The 14538-nt window shown below is 33.8% G+C and overlaps 1 protein-coding gene across 1 annotated transcript in view; it reads right to left on the reverse strand.

Moving 5' to 3' along the window:
• Positions 1-14538, reverse strand: part of LOC118182376 (uncharacterized) — a 347901-nt gene that overhangs the window by 7091 nt on the left and 326272 nt on the right. The window contains exons 18-20 of the mRNA XM_085814501.1: positions 9611-9806; positions 4814-5042; positions 2879-3120 (exon numbers count right to left, since the gene is read on the reverse strand). Coding sequence (XP_085670627.1) covers positions 2879-3120; positions 4814-5042; positions 9611-9806 — 667 coding nt within the window. The remainder of the gene's footprint in view (positions 1-2878; positions 3121-4813; positions 5043-9610; positions 9807-14538) is intronic.

Genomic DNA, 14538 nt, shown 5'->3' on the forward strand with positions numbered 1-14538 from the left:
CTAATAAAATGTTTTTGAAAAATTTCATCAAAATTGGCGATTAGAACGTAGTCGGATACCTTACGATCTTCTTAATCTTGTCTGAATTGTTTGGATAATGTATTAACTGCTAATTGATATCTGAAAATATCGATTCTTTTGATATTCGTTTAATTGATATCTGAAAATATCGATTTAATTGATATCTGAAAATATCGAAGTTTTTTTAAAATAAAGGCTATTAAAATAATATTAAATGAAACATAGAACATTATTGACGTTAACACAATGTTGTTTTGAAATGAGCAGAAACTCGCGAGTTCTACTGGCAGAAAACATTGCGGACGAAAACGTCGCGGAGAAAACACCGCAAGGCAAAAACGTCTTAGTACAAAACATCGCGGGAGAAAAGAAAGCAAAGAGAAAACATCGCAATTCTAAAATATTGTGGTCGAAAATAAAGCAGTTCAAAAACTTCGCAGTAAGAACACCGTTGTCGAAACTATCGTGGTAAAGAATAAAGACCCTACAAATCACCGCATGACGATAACATTGTACACATTCCCCCCCCCCATGTTTTAAAAGTAAGTGCATTTTCGCATAATGATTTGGGAACGCAAGAAGGAAAGAGGAATGTTTTCACTTCTATATCTCATATTTTTGATTGAACTGATAACGTTTTCTGAAAAAAGTAAAAAGGAAACCTAAGCACTTAAAAACTGAAAATGAAAAGAAAATTAATGCAACTTACAGCACTTAATTTCAAACTTGCAGAGTTAATTACAAATATATTAATTTTTATTAAAGTTTTACTGATAATTTTTCATTAAAAATACAGTCCAAAAACCTTTAGATAAACAAAAAGATAAATAACTGCATCAGGTTACTCTATACAAATTGCGTAGTTAATTATCAAATTATTTTCTTTCACGTTTGTTAATCTGTTATTGTTTTAATGAAAATTATATCTTGCCTTTTTTCCGTTTATTCTTAAAGTGTTGTTAACATTTTCACTCTCTTTCCTTCTTGTACTGCCAGATCATTATGCGAAAATGCATTTACAACTTTTAAAATCTGAAAAACGCATGTGTGCGATGTTATCGTCATGCGATGATTTGGAGGTACTTTATTTTTACAACGATATTTTCGACGAAGCTGTTTTTAAACTGCGAAGCTTTTGGACCGCTTTATTTTCTCCCACGACGTTTTCGCCTTGCGTTGTTTTCTCCTCGACGTTTTCGTCTGCGATGTTCTTGCAGCAATGTTTTCGGCTGTAACTGTTCTACTACAGCTAGAAATAGTTTTCCCATAACACATTTGAATAGGTATTTCACGTAAATTTAAACTCAGTTTATAAGGTTGATTTTTTAATTAAACCTAATTACTCTAAATATAAACATGTTTAATTTTCCAGACTACAGAAGAATTGCAGTCGCATCTTTACCTCAGGATCCAGGAGCACAAATTTCAGTATGACAATAGTAAAAGTAAACGAAAAATTTATTTGTATTATTGGCTGGTAAATGCAAAACTGAAACGTTAACAGAAGCAATTTCTTGTGGCTTAAGGCTGCGACGATAATTTTAAGAATTTATAGAGGAGGTTATAAAGTAGAATCTAATAACCCGGCTCCAACACAAGCGTGACTTCTAAGCGGAAATGTTTACAGAGTTACTGGCTTAAAATTGCTGGCGTTTTGCTTCTAAATTGCACTTTCACTCGTTATTTATTGTCGCTCAGTTTGTATTTCTGACTAAGTTAAAGGGATAAAGTAGAAGTTAACTGGAATATTTAATATAAAAAATAAGATATTATTTCTTATATTACAATTTGTAATACAGATATCTTACAATTTGAAAGACCTGACATATAAGGGCATCTTAACTCTTAGCTTAAACCGCATTTTTTAATCTGTATAACTGTATGTGATTACAAGTGTAACTACATGACTTCTAATCCGCAGTAATATACACTCCGTAATATGCAACAAATTCAAGAATTAAAAAATAATAATTTCATTTTTGAATTTGATGAAGCAAATAATAATCTCATATTTCATACGCAGAAGAAAAATGCAAAAGTCCATAAGATATTATATCCAGTATCCATAAGATATTCGGTCATGCATTAATACTCTAACAAGGTTTTATTAATTTAGAATTCAGACAACAAAAATTGCACGTATTTTGCACAGATTTAACTCTCGAATCGTTTATTTTCCTATCCATAAAATTCCGATTTCCATACTCAAGGACCCATGAGTTCATGGGGTATTTACAGGATTCCTTGTCAGTGTGGTTTAATTTACATTGGCCAAACTAAGAGAGTCTTAGAATTTCGCGTTAAGGAAGATGAGGCATATGTTAGGTAAAAGGAAATACTGAAGTCCTCTGTTGCCCAGCATTGTTGGTCCGAAAATCATACTTTCAATTTTTATGCAGAAAAAAGTATTCAATAAAGTCTTCCATTGGTGAACTGGATTTTCTGGAGGCGTTTCACATTCAGGAAAATCTTTCTGTTCTGGTTAACGACCCTAATTCCAATCCATCTTTGCCTTCACTCTTTAAGGAAATTATGTTTCAGTTCTCGTTTTCATCAATAGATGGCGCCAGTAGTTTAACTCTTGTCCAGCCTTTCTTATCTTATCTAATCCCTATACCTTATCTCGTTCATTTTCGCTTTGGCAGCTGAGAATGATGGTTCGGAAAAAACATTGAAACCAATCCTGTGAAAATTTGCAAATATAACACTGATTTTTGTAGTCTGAAATCTAAATTAGGTTTTTATTATTTTTATATCATTGTTTGTAACTGCACAACATTATTGACCAAGGAATAAAGATAATCCTTAAATTCTTTGGTCATTAGTTTTAAAGGAAAACTAAGAAAACACCAGTTACCTCTGAAAATGTAGTCACCAAAGTCCTTTTGGAGCTATTACGATGATGCAGGATGGAATTGAGTGATATTCCCGAGCTGTCATTCGCTGCATGTGCTGTAGTTCTGCAGCTATACACAATTTTGGCAAGATGTTGCTTGAAAAGTTTGGTCGTCAGAGTATATAACACTGGATTGAGGGCAGAATTGACAGGAAGTAGAAACACAGCCACCCATGCATAAAGATCCTTTTGGATTTCCACACCTAGTTAAAAAGTGTTTAAGAAAGGCTTAAGAAAGAGACTTGAAATTAAGTTGCAGATATTACGGTTCATGATTAAAGTTTAGCTGCTAGTGCAGCTAGTTTTAACATCAAATGAAAGACTTGGAATTTTTAGTAAGTATAAAGCAGCTTAAGCTGGCGCAGTTTGAATAAAACTGTATTGTAATCAAAGCTGATTAGACATAAATCCCTCATCATCAGAAGAGAAAAATATCTTTTAATTCTTACTTGATTTGGTGACTACCCTTTTCATTTCTAAAATGAACAAAATGGTTGTTATGAATCTTTCTGGACGCTTCATTTCAAAATAAATGTTTGTTTCCATTGTATGAGGCCCCAGATGGAGGCTTCATACAATGCAATACTCTCAGCAATTACAGAGCACCACGTCTTAAACATCTTCGAAGAAATTCCTCATGTTGGTGCTGCTGTCCTGAGCATGGAATGAAATATCCTGTGAAGTCGTGCCTTGACCTCCTTTAAATGTGGCATCCAAGTGAATGTGTCGTCAATTACAACCCCAAGGTACCTCACGTTTCTGACTATTTTAATATTTTTGCCATGAAGGTTGATGCAGGGGGTTCTTCGATGGCGCTTACCTGGGCAAATAAGCATACCTTGGGTTTTTGAGTTGGCAATAATTAACTTATGACCATTGGCCCATTTGGCCATTCTGTCCATTGCTTGTTGAGCCCTAGTCTCATAAGCAATGCGGCTGTGCCCTTTGGCATAAGCCAGTATTTCCATGGTTAAAGAGATGCAACGCTGTGTCGACTACAAGATTCCAAAGCAGTGGACCCAGAAGGGGTCCTTGAGGACAGACGTTATTGATGGGTCGTGAGTGCGCTCCTATGTCCGTAGTGGCTTGTAAGCGGCGATCACTCAGGTAGCTGTAAATAAGGTCAAAGAGGATCTTAGGGCAACCCATGTCCTGTAATCGCTTACCACCACAACGAGTCGAAGGCGCCCTGCATGTCGGAAGAGATAATGAGACTATGCTGGTTATTTCTTCCTGTTATTTGCTATTATTTTTCGTAGGTGCTGCAGCGCGTGATCCACCGATCTCCCAGGAATGAAGCTGTATTGTTTTTCACTTATACTCTGTCCAGACAGGATATAGTGTTTAAATCTTTCAAAGACGACTTTCTCTAGTACTTTACCGAAGGCAGGAAGGAGACAAATAGGCCGATAAGAGACGTTGGTACATTAGGGTCTTCGTTCGCTTTAAGGAAGAGCACCACCTCACCAAGTTTCGAGACGGCTGGGAAATATCTGTTGCGCCAACACGAAGTTATGTAAGCATACAGTAACACCGGATGCGTACTGTTAATGGCTTGCAAAAATTCCTGAGGAACTCGGTGTTACAGCAGTTGCTTAGGGCCACTAGCGGCCGAGAGGACAAGCGACTGAACACTGGCAGGGGGTTCGAGTCCCGACGAAAGGGACTCGAATAATAATAAATAATTATAAAATGTAAATAATAATAAATAAATAAAGTGACATATTTAAATACCCTTCTTAAATGTACGTTTCCAAGAAACTGCACCGCACAAGTTGTTTAACTACTGACACGATCGCTGTAACCAAACTACGCCGTGACATTACTTCTCGAATCTGAAAAAGCAAACATCAGTTATTGCTCATAATGAAACATAAAGTACAAACTATTCCTTACCACCCATGGCTATGAATTTGATGAGAACTATAGGAACCCAACAGAGAAAATCGGTGCCCACGATGAAGGCGAACCTCTTGGCAATAGTACGGTCTTGCAGCTGTTGAGTAGACCGTAATCCTATCTTGGAGTGGGAAATGGTGAAGAACATGGAGATGTAGGCAAAAAAGATGAACAGAAAAGCTGCCATATTCAAGCCGCAGAATAAAAATGTAGAATATTCCCATGCCTTGAAAATAGGAAAGAAAAATACATGAATATATGTAGTATTAGGATAAAGGCTAAATCCTTAAGCTAAAAAATCTTTAAAAACATTTTTTGAAGTCAATTCCTACTTAGGTCAACAAAGATAAATTTTATTTTAGCCACTTTTTATTAACATTATTAAACTTTTTTTGTTTCTAATTTATAAAGCTGATGGTGGTCCATAATTTCTCATTCTATCCATCTCTTGTAATGCTTCATTATTGCAAGGAAACTTTCCAGTGAGTTTCGAGCAGTCCACTTCTTCAATTAATATTCATTCCATCTAATGATTTCACTTGACTCGAGGCGACCTAAGCTTGACCTGCTGCGAAGAGGTTTTGTCCTAGATATATTACTGCATAATCTACAGTGCTATCAATTTATTTTTTTAATAAGCAAGGGACAATTTAAAGGGTTATATTTTAAATCTATATTATTATCCGTTAACATGTGTAGCTCTGTGATATTCTTTGATGCCTAGCAATGGTTTCTGTACTGATATTAAGTTATGCAAATTACTTAATTGCATAGTGAAGGTGGCTGAAACCGTAGCAATGATCTTTTCAGTGCTACACGCTTGAAGTCATTCTGCAAAGGTTTGGATAATATCAAAAGCATAAAGGCCACCGCTTTAAACTGCCTTAGAGGTCACGTAGAATGTCATTATAAGGCTATAGTTTAAAAGATGCTCATTCCTTCAGCATATAAATGTTATTTTGAAAAAATAATGAAAGATCGACATTAAAATGCATTAACTAAAATGCGAAATTAAATTCAGAAAAAATTCACAGGTTTCACAACAGTGACATTTTTAATACGTTTCTGTGTTTTATAGCAGAGCTCCCAAAGGTCGACGTACAAACCAATGTCATTACATGCAACGTTTTCTATACGTAGTTCAAAGTTCTTTCAACATTTTCTCTCGTGCTCTGTGTGTAATAGTCAAGTGAGTTTCATGAAGTACGTGAAATAACTCAGTGTCCTTGACATAATACTGTATAGTACTTTTACTGTATAGTACTATCTTCTTAACAGGATAAACGAGTTTACTGAGTTTATTCTTGCTTTCTACAAGCATCACTTCATAGCGATTCAGCAACCAATAATAGATCCGAGGTTTCCTTTTAGCAGTTACTTAGGCGTTTTTACATCATTTGATCACTTCTGTTACGACGTTTCCGTTATTCGAACCGAATCGGAGATGTATTTTATACTTTGCCGGTTTGTCCTTCGGCACTGTATAGAATACCTGCGCAAAATGTGAAATGTTTAATGGTGACGCACATTTCCGGCCAATTTTAGGCATTCTATAAAATGCCTAAGTATTCAATAGAATGCTGGATTTCATACTTTCATACATAATTTCATACAGCCAGAAAAATATGTATATACAGATAAAGCGCCTTAACCGCCAAGTTTTATAGATGGAACCACCAAGATAATTTTCCATACGCATTGAGCGTTTTTTAAATGACAAAGCAAGTTAAATTAATTATCATTATTAATATTCTAAATATAATTGTTTGAGAAGGGAGATAATTTTCATTTTACAAATAACTGAATCACTGTTAATTGGTTTAATAGTTAACAGATAAAAAATATTGTTGCGAATTTTGTGTATATGTAAATAATTTTAGTGAATATATATATGCAGATTTAGGTAAGTTAAATTAAAATTTGCTATTTACTAGCTTATTATTATTATTATTATATTTGGATGATTGTATATAGTTTATTTTAGGTTTACATGCATCATTCGTGTAGGGGAAGTTTTCAATAAGCAAGAGTTTCTAAATTACTTTGATTTTCTAAAAAAATTGATTTTCTACTCTTAATTGACATTTAATTAATATTTTAATTGCTAAATTTCTCAAAATTCCAACTAGTTTAAATTTCTTTTTTTGTAATTCACAACATTTGTTTTTACTTTTGGTTTTGAATTTTACTTTTACCCTTGCCTGTATGGATGACGAAATTGAGTAATTGAAGAGTTAGGTTTGGAGGCAACTTCCCCTTGATAAGTCTGTCTCCTGCCTGCTCAACAATTATTCACTTATCAAATTTAATTCGGTCATGGTTTTAGATACATGCACTTAATTAACATATACTCTTAGAGTTTAAATGATATTGTAAATTAGTTCGCAGCAATAATTAATTTTTATTTTTTATTTTTGCAATTAAAATTTCTTAATAAAATTTTTAATTTATATTAGCTTTTTACGAATAGAGAATATTTGTTAAATTCAAATATATATATGTGTAAATTGTAGGATCTCTTGTATAATTTAAAAAGAAAGGCTTCAAGAAACGAAACTTAATAAGGTTTCATAGGGAAAAATAAGGTTACAGGGACAAGTACATTTAACATTGAGTTGAGATAGCACCAGGCTAACGATAGTTTTGGCGACTAATTTTTGTAGCCAAATTGGACGACCGTTTGGCGACATTTTGGTCCGATGTCTATATATCTGTAATCGGTTCTTCCCTACGTAACTGTTACCGTATTCGGCCCTATGTAACTGTATATGCCTTTCAGGAATTTCGAGAAATCGGAGGTTTTGGAAATTTCTCGGCGGATGTGGGAAAATTATATAAGAGCAGCGACAGCATCAGTTCTCAGTTGTAGTTCTGAGTTGAGTTGAGTTCAGAGTTGAGCGCAGAGTATTGAGAGTACAGACAGATCACTCTGCGAGCTTAAACATTGAGGTTTTGCATACTGTCTTTTGTTTAACATTCTTAGTAGTTTGAAATGGTGACTACTGCTTTGCACTCTGTCATACTGAGACCTATACGAGCACTTTTGTAAAAAGTTCCAACTCGTACTCACACAACAATACCACTTGATATAAGATAACAGAATACCTAGTGAAGAAAATATTCACTTCCGCAGAACTGTTTCCAAAACTCAAATTAAGCAGAATTTTACATTTCAACTTTTTCAAACATTCAGCAATATTCTAATAATTTTTAAAATAAATAAATGCATTTAGCTTGGGGCAGAAAAAAGGCAAGCATTTTGTAATAGTCTATTAAAACTGAAGAAGGAAGAAAATATAAAAATAGCTATTAAACGAAAGCAGAAACAGTTGAAAGGTTATTATAAAGCAGCTAAAATTTATTCCAAATATCTTTAATGCTCTCGTTTGGAAAGTATACTTTTGCTTTTTAAACGCCTTTATTTTAAAATCCTAACTTTTCGTTCTTTGATATAAAAAGTTTTAAAAACAAATTAATGTTTAAAATATTTTGTATTGCAAATGGGTTTCTGTAAAATAAAAATTCATAATTTTTGTGAAGAACATGAAATATTACCCTTGCAAATGAGACTTGTATTGAATTCATCGCAAATACGATACCATAATTCATTCTTTTAATTATCATCACACCATAGCTTATTTTTTTAATTATCATCACACAATAACTCATGCTTTTAATTATCATCCTCAGATGCAAAAGCGCAGAATCATTCAAACTAGTCCTGTGAAAATTTGAAAATAAAATATAACGTTTTATTTTCAAATTTTCACAGATGATTTTTGTTGTTTATTGATTTTTATTTTGTTATTGCTAAGTATATTATTATTACATAAGGTCATATTCTGACGTTGAAGAAAGTACGCGATCGTATATGACGTCATTGTATGTCGAAAATGTTTCGTTAATGTCAGCATTTTAAATAAATATCTGCTGTTGGGAATTATCGAGTTAATTCATTCATTGGTATTGAGGAAAAAGTGTTACGTTACATTAAATTTAAATCATGACGTCATACGTATACCTATTAACCTGAAGTGTCAAATGCTCTTGTTTCCTGGTTTGGCAACAAAAATTATTTACCGATTTGGTTGTTGCTTGGAAAGAATGAACTGAGTTCGTTCCTATTTGAAATGTTTTGATGCATTTTCATTTCAGGTATACATTGAACTTATAAGTTTTGCTTTGGCTCTCAGTATTATGATAAAATTCACAATTTCCCATATATTTGAGATTAAAAACTCATATATTTATATAGTCTTGAATGAGAGTAAAATGTTTGATTTTAACTACATATGATAAAATTGGAGTTGACACTTTACATGGATCTCTTAACAAGTGCTCGAGAGAAATATAGGAGTTAAATCTAAAATAATGCATCACACGTTATATTCATTATTTCTAAAACGGATAATTTATTTACATCCCGCTCTGGAAAAGAATGACTTTTATAACAGCATGTCATTTGAAGAACTTCGAAACTCTTGGAATTTTACCTAAAATTTTATTAGGCATTTTGTTTCACTGTTGGCGATGATGAGGCACCTAGAGCAAGTAGCATATTCGAAAGCGCCAACTGCTTTACTTCTGACTGACTCTTCAATGCAGCTGTGATTCTAAATATTAACGAGCATTATTTACTGATACCTAAACATCTCAAATTCTTCCGCAGAATTAACTTCCGTTGCTCTGAGTAAAACTCAGTGTGAAATTTAAACTCAGTCAAGTTTCGAGTACAAAGAGTAGCTAGTAAAAGCCACACACTGGCTTCAATAGTAAAATGAAATTTTTACTTACTTGGCCAAACGGATCGTGTATTTGTAGTGGCAGACATACACCATTATTACCGTAAAATTCATCGCCGTAGTAGTCAATATTAAGCAACGGTAAGGCTGACAGCAAAATTGCAACAGTCCAGACTGCGGCCATAGCTATCGAAGCAGATGCAACAGTTCTTCGCTTCAAGGACAATGGATATAGAATTGATGTGTACCTGAAAATAGACATTCGAAGCTGATAAATCTTGAAAATTTCGATATAGTTATACAGAATGGTTATAAGTTATATCAATTCATATAAATTCAAAATTAATTATATATCTTCTACAGAGGCTGTTCGCACATTTTTAGACAATTTTGGTAAGCGGTAATAAAAAATCGTCTGCTGCAAAAGAAGTAATTGCAATTGTACTATGTTTTTAAGTCAAAATTATCGTCTGTGGCTTGAAAGTTTTGTTTTTATTCAAAATGGCGAATTTAACAAAGCAGTGGTTCGAAGGCTACATTTGCGCTCTTTCCGAAGAGAAATATGCATACTCTGTTATCCCCAAACGATGTGAGAGTTATGGTTTTTTATATCTAAAGCGTCGATAGGTAATATCATCAACAAGAAAGGAAAAAAAACGTCAAATTGGAGCCTCAAGTGGGACAAAAAATTACAAACAAGTATCCAAGGAAAAAACGGACATCTTCGACTATTGAAAAGGTACGTTGTTTAATGTTAAAAGAAAATCCCCCTGGTCAAAAAACAGTTGCAAAATCTTTAAAATGCTCCGTGTCCACTGTAAACAAAATGATAAACGTTGATTTAAATCTTAAGAAAGCGAAAAAATGCAATGTGCATCGTCTTCTTCCAAAGCATATCGCTCAACGCAGGACACGCTGCAGAATTCTATATGAGAAACATTTATCCAAAGAAAAATGGAAAACAATTGTCCCAATAGATGAAGCATGGGTGTATTTAAATGGCTGTAACAAAAAAAATTTATTATCATAAAAGGGGAGAAAAAAAAATTAAGTACATGGTTCAAAGAATCGAAAGAAAGTTTTTCTAAGGCATTCATAATTGTTGCTGGTTTTTCTTATAATTGCAAGTTAAAAATAAAGAGAGTGCAAAACAATGTCAATATTAACTCCAAATACTATCAGGAACATATTTTATCGCCAATTTTTCTGAATGAAATACCATCGCTTTACCCAGAGTGTCATCCATCTGTGAGACTCCATCAGGACAAAGCTAGCAATCACACATCAAAATCCACTGTACATTTCCTAAAAGAAATGGAACAAAAAACTGGTATCAAGGCCATACCCTTCCCTGATATCTCTACTAAATCTCCCGATATATCACCTATGGACTTTTGTGCTTTCGGACTTTAAAAACTGCATTATCCAAATGTTGTTCCAAAACCCTAACAGGACTCTGGAAAGCTGTTCGGGAGGAATGGGATAGAATACCTCTTCTGCCACTTCAAAAGGCATTATTATCCTGGAATTTGCGGTGTCGAAAGATAGTTCAGAATAAAGGATGTCAAATAGGACATTTAAAACACAAGAATGTTATGTAATTTAGTTTTGTGAATACAATATACATCGTCTAAAAAATGTGTGAACAGCCTCTGTAGTATTAAGCATTCGTTTGATTATGGGTAACATTTCTAAATATTATAGCAAAAGTTTAGTTGACTACTGTTTAAATTAATTTAATAAGCAATATTCGTTCCCCAAAACTAAGTAATATGTTTGTTTGGACTTCTGAAACAGCAGATTTCATAATAATGTACAAGATGAAACTGGGGATGTACTCGTTCTCTGAAACTTCTAACATGAGAGACCATCGCCAATGATCAATCAAGTTTTACTTGCGTCATGTACAGATGTCTTTTGCAACTAATAACCCCCTGATTATCTAAAACTGTTGTTTTAGAAGGGCGGGACGCATGTGTCCCCCAAAGCAATTTTATGCGGCCCGCGAAAGACAGTTCAGTTATAGTGTTGCAAAGATTAAGGTTTTAGCTACTTCAAGTCCGAGTAGAGATTATTTTCACTTCCATTAAAATCCAGAACATGGATAACACGCCAGAAAATCTATAAAGTTGATTTAAAGTGTGATATAAATCTTATCCAAAGATTTGAAGATATGGATTTCATTAGCTCATTAGCTTTCATTCGTACTTGTTAAAAAACAAACTTGATTACAAATTTTTGCACTAAGAATAATCGATCTGTTTCGGAATAAATTTGCATGGGAATAGCTGTTTTTAGACTTGAAAATTAGTGATTTATAATTATGTTAATATTTGATTTTAACTAACTACTTCTTAAGGTTCGAGCTCAAAAAGTTCAAAATAGCTTTAAACTGCGCTTAAAATGTGGATTTCACAAAATCTACCTTTGTAGCCTTATAATTTCGATATCGCATTCAAAATTCGGTAAAATCTGGGTGAGTTAGAAACACAGCTACTAGTTTGATCATATCATATGTACTGAGAGAATGACTAGAGTAGGATTTCTACACCAGGAGTATACTACGTTATACTAGGCAATACTTCTCCTAGGGGAAATTATAGTTACAGGGAAGGAATACGTTCAGCTTGACACCACTTACTTCCTCCTGTGGATTTAAAATATGATCTAAACCTAAATAAATATTCGTGCATTTTTCGAATTTTGGAAATGATCTTCTATCAGTGTTGAAAGAAGTGCATGAAGCAAAAAACGTTAAGAACCATTGGACTAAAATAAAGGAAATAAATATCATTGGGAAATAAACCTTGGAAATGGAGAACAATGCACAATTACACCAACCAGATTTCTGACTCATCTTGTCAATACATTAGATATGGGAAACTTCGAGTTGTATTATAAGGTATTTCTTCCGCCTTCTTGACATGCCTTCGTGGTGTGGTGGTCTGCACGCCGGGCGCGGAATCCAGAGGTCCGCGGTTTGATTTCCAGCGAAGGCGTTGCATATTTTTCATCTTTCCTACTTCAAAAAGATATGTGATGTCTCTACAGTATTCCTTCCAAAAATTAGATGCTTTTCTATAATGCCAAATTGTTTTAAAAAATTTCGTCGTTATATATTATTCGTCAACACAATACGAATTATACACTGTGTTGATTAAATTACCCCCCTTTGTCATTGCAAGAAAGATAATTTAATATATTGCTTAGCAATTAACGATTTGGTGTGAACATTTGACTTTTTTCCTATTTAGAAGTAACAGATATTTTCCCATTTACTTTTACCTCTTTCCCGCTCAAAAACACTGCCTCTCTACAAACTCTAACGCAAAGTTTACTTTATATTTTTGCTGAGAAGAAATACCTGGCTCTCAAAGACTCTCTTGATATGAGTAAACTCATTTTCAGGTAAAGGCAATTTTCAGATATGTATGCCATTTTATTCCATTGAATTTGGATTCAATTTATCATTAAAGTATTAATTCATCAATGTATCCCCGGCCATGAGATCATACAAACATTTGTTAGGGGGCAAAGGGTGTGGGTAGTCAGGGATAAAAAGAATAAAAAATAATTTTTAAGGAGTTTAATGAATTAAGTCTATGTCGAAACAAAGAACTCCTTCGAAATGTATCTAGTTAGAGGAGAACCAGTGTCTGAGCGCTAAAGATAGGAAGTAATGTTGGCGAGGGGAAAAAATAGCATGTTGACTTTCAGAGTCATAAAACTTTTCTCGGAGACAGAAACAGGAAAACTCTGCGATGCCGCCATCAAGATTCGAAATAGATACCTTCCGACTGTTAGCCGAACGTGTCACATGCTGCGAAAATAAGCGGTAAGGAGAAAGAAAATCCCTCACATTCTCCCTCACTTAAATGGCGGCGGGAGAAGACGGAATCCACTCGCCAAATCCAGATGGGGAGGAATTATCGTCGACCACATTTTAATTCAGGCGTCACTTGTAAAATATGTTATATTTTTGCAAAGAAACTTGAAAACCAGCCGTGCGCTCACCGGGATTCGAACTTCGGACCTCCCGAGTGCTAACTAGACGTGCTTCCAATTACACCGCGAAAAGGCGGAACGTAGAGAGCAAATACCTTAACAGATTTTTCCAGCCTGTCAATAATAAATTATTTTTCAAAACGGGCGTAAATAAAATATTTAAAGTACAGCAGATTAACAAATGTATGCTAACAGATTTAAAATGATTATTGCTGAGTAATAGTTCCCTGCGAACTGTCAACAAGAATTTGATGAAGTTTTAATTTCTTCAAACTAAACATATTATGCGAAAAAAATGCTTTTTCAAATATATAATCTGTACTATTTATTGATAATCTATGCGTGGGAATTCTGTTAGTACAGTTAATTGTGGAATTATTATTCTTATCTGCGTCTCTAAATAAAGCATTCGTTAGGACCTCTTATATCTGGTACGTAGTCATTATTCTGTGTTTTCCGACAGGAGAACGACGAATAAAAGAGAGATCACGATAATCTACTTAATAACCTTTTAAAATTCAAGCTTTTTTTTCCAATATAGTATATGAAAACTTATTCGGCTATTTCAAATATTAGCTGCATCGATTCCTTAGAATGTACAGCCTAAAGTCATATTTATTAATCCTTGTTTTTATTTTTGACTAGCATTAGATACATCTAGAACACTTAGAAATGTAATTTCGTATTTGAGAATACCTATAAAACAGTCTGCAGGAAGCTTCACGATCAACAGCTTATAAGCAAAGACTTTATTTCCTTGAAATTAGTCCACATTTAGATCTTCCATTACCAAAACGATTTTTAGTAACTTAATAGGAGCTGCCTTAGAAACAGACGTTATTTTTTTTCAGAGTAATTTCTCAGTAGCCATAATCTGGAATAGTTTTAGAAGTTTCACTTTCGTTGATAGGTCTTGTAAGAAATTCAAATTTCCAAAGCGGTTTTTGTATATATATTGCATTTCATAATTGAAAT

Source organism: Stegodyphus dumicola, chromosome 4 (genome assembly GCF_044657685.1).
Source record: "Stegodyphus dumicola isolate Sdum_Otavi_A_Nest chromosome 4, ASM4465768v1".
NCBI lineage: Eukaryota > Metazoa > Arthropoda > Arachnida > Araneae > Eresidae > Stegodyphus > Stegodyphus dumicola.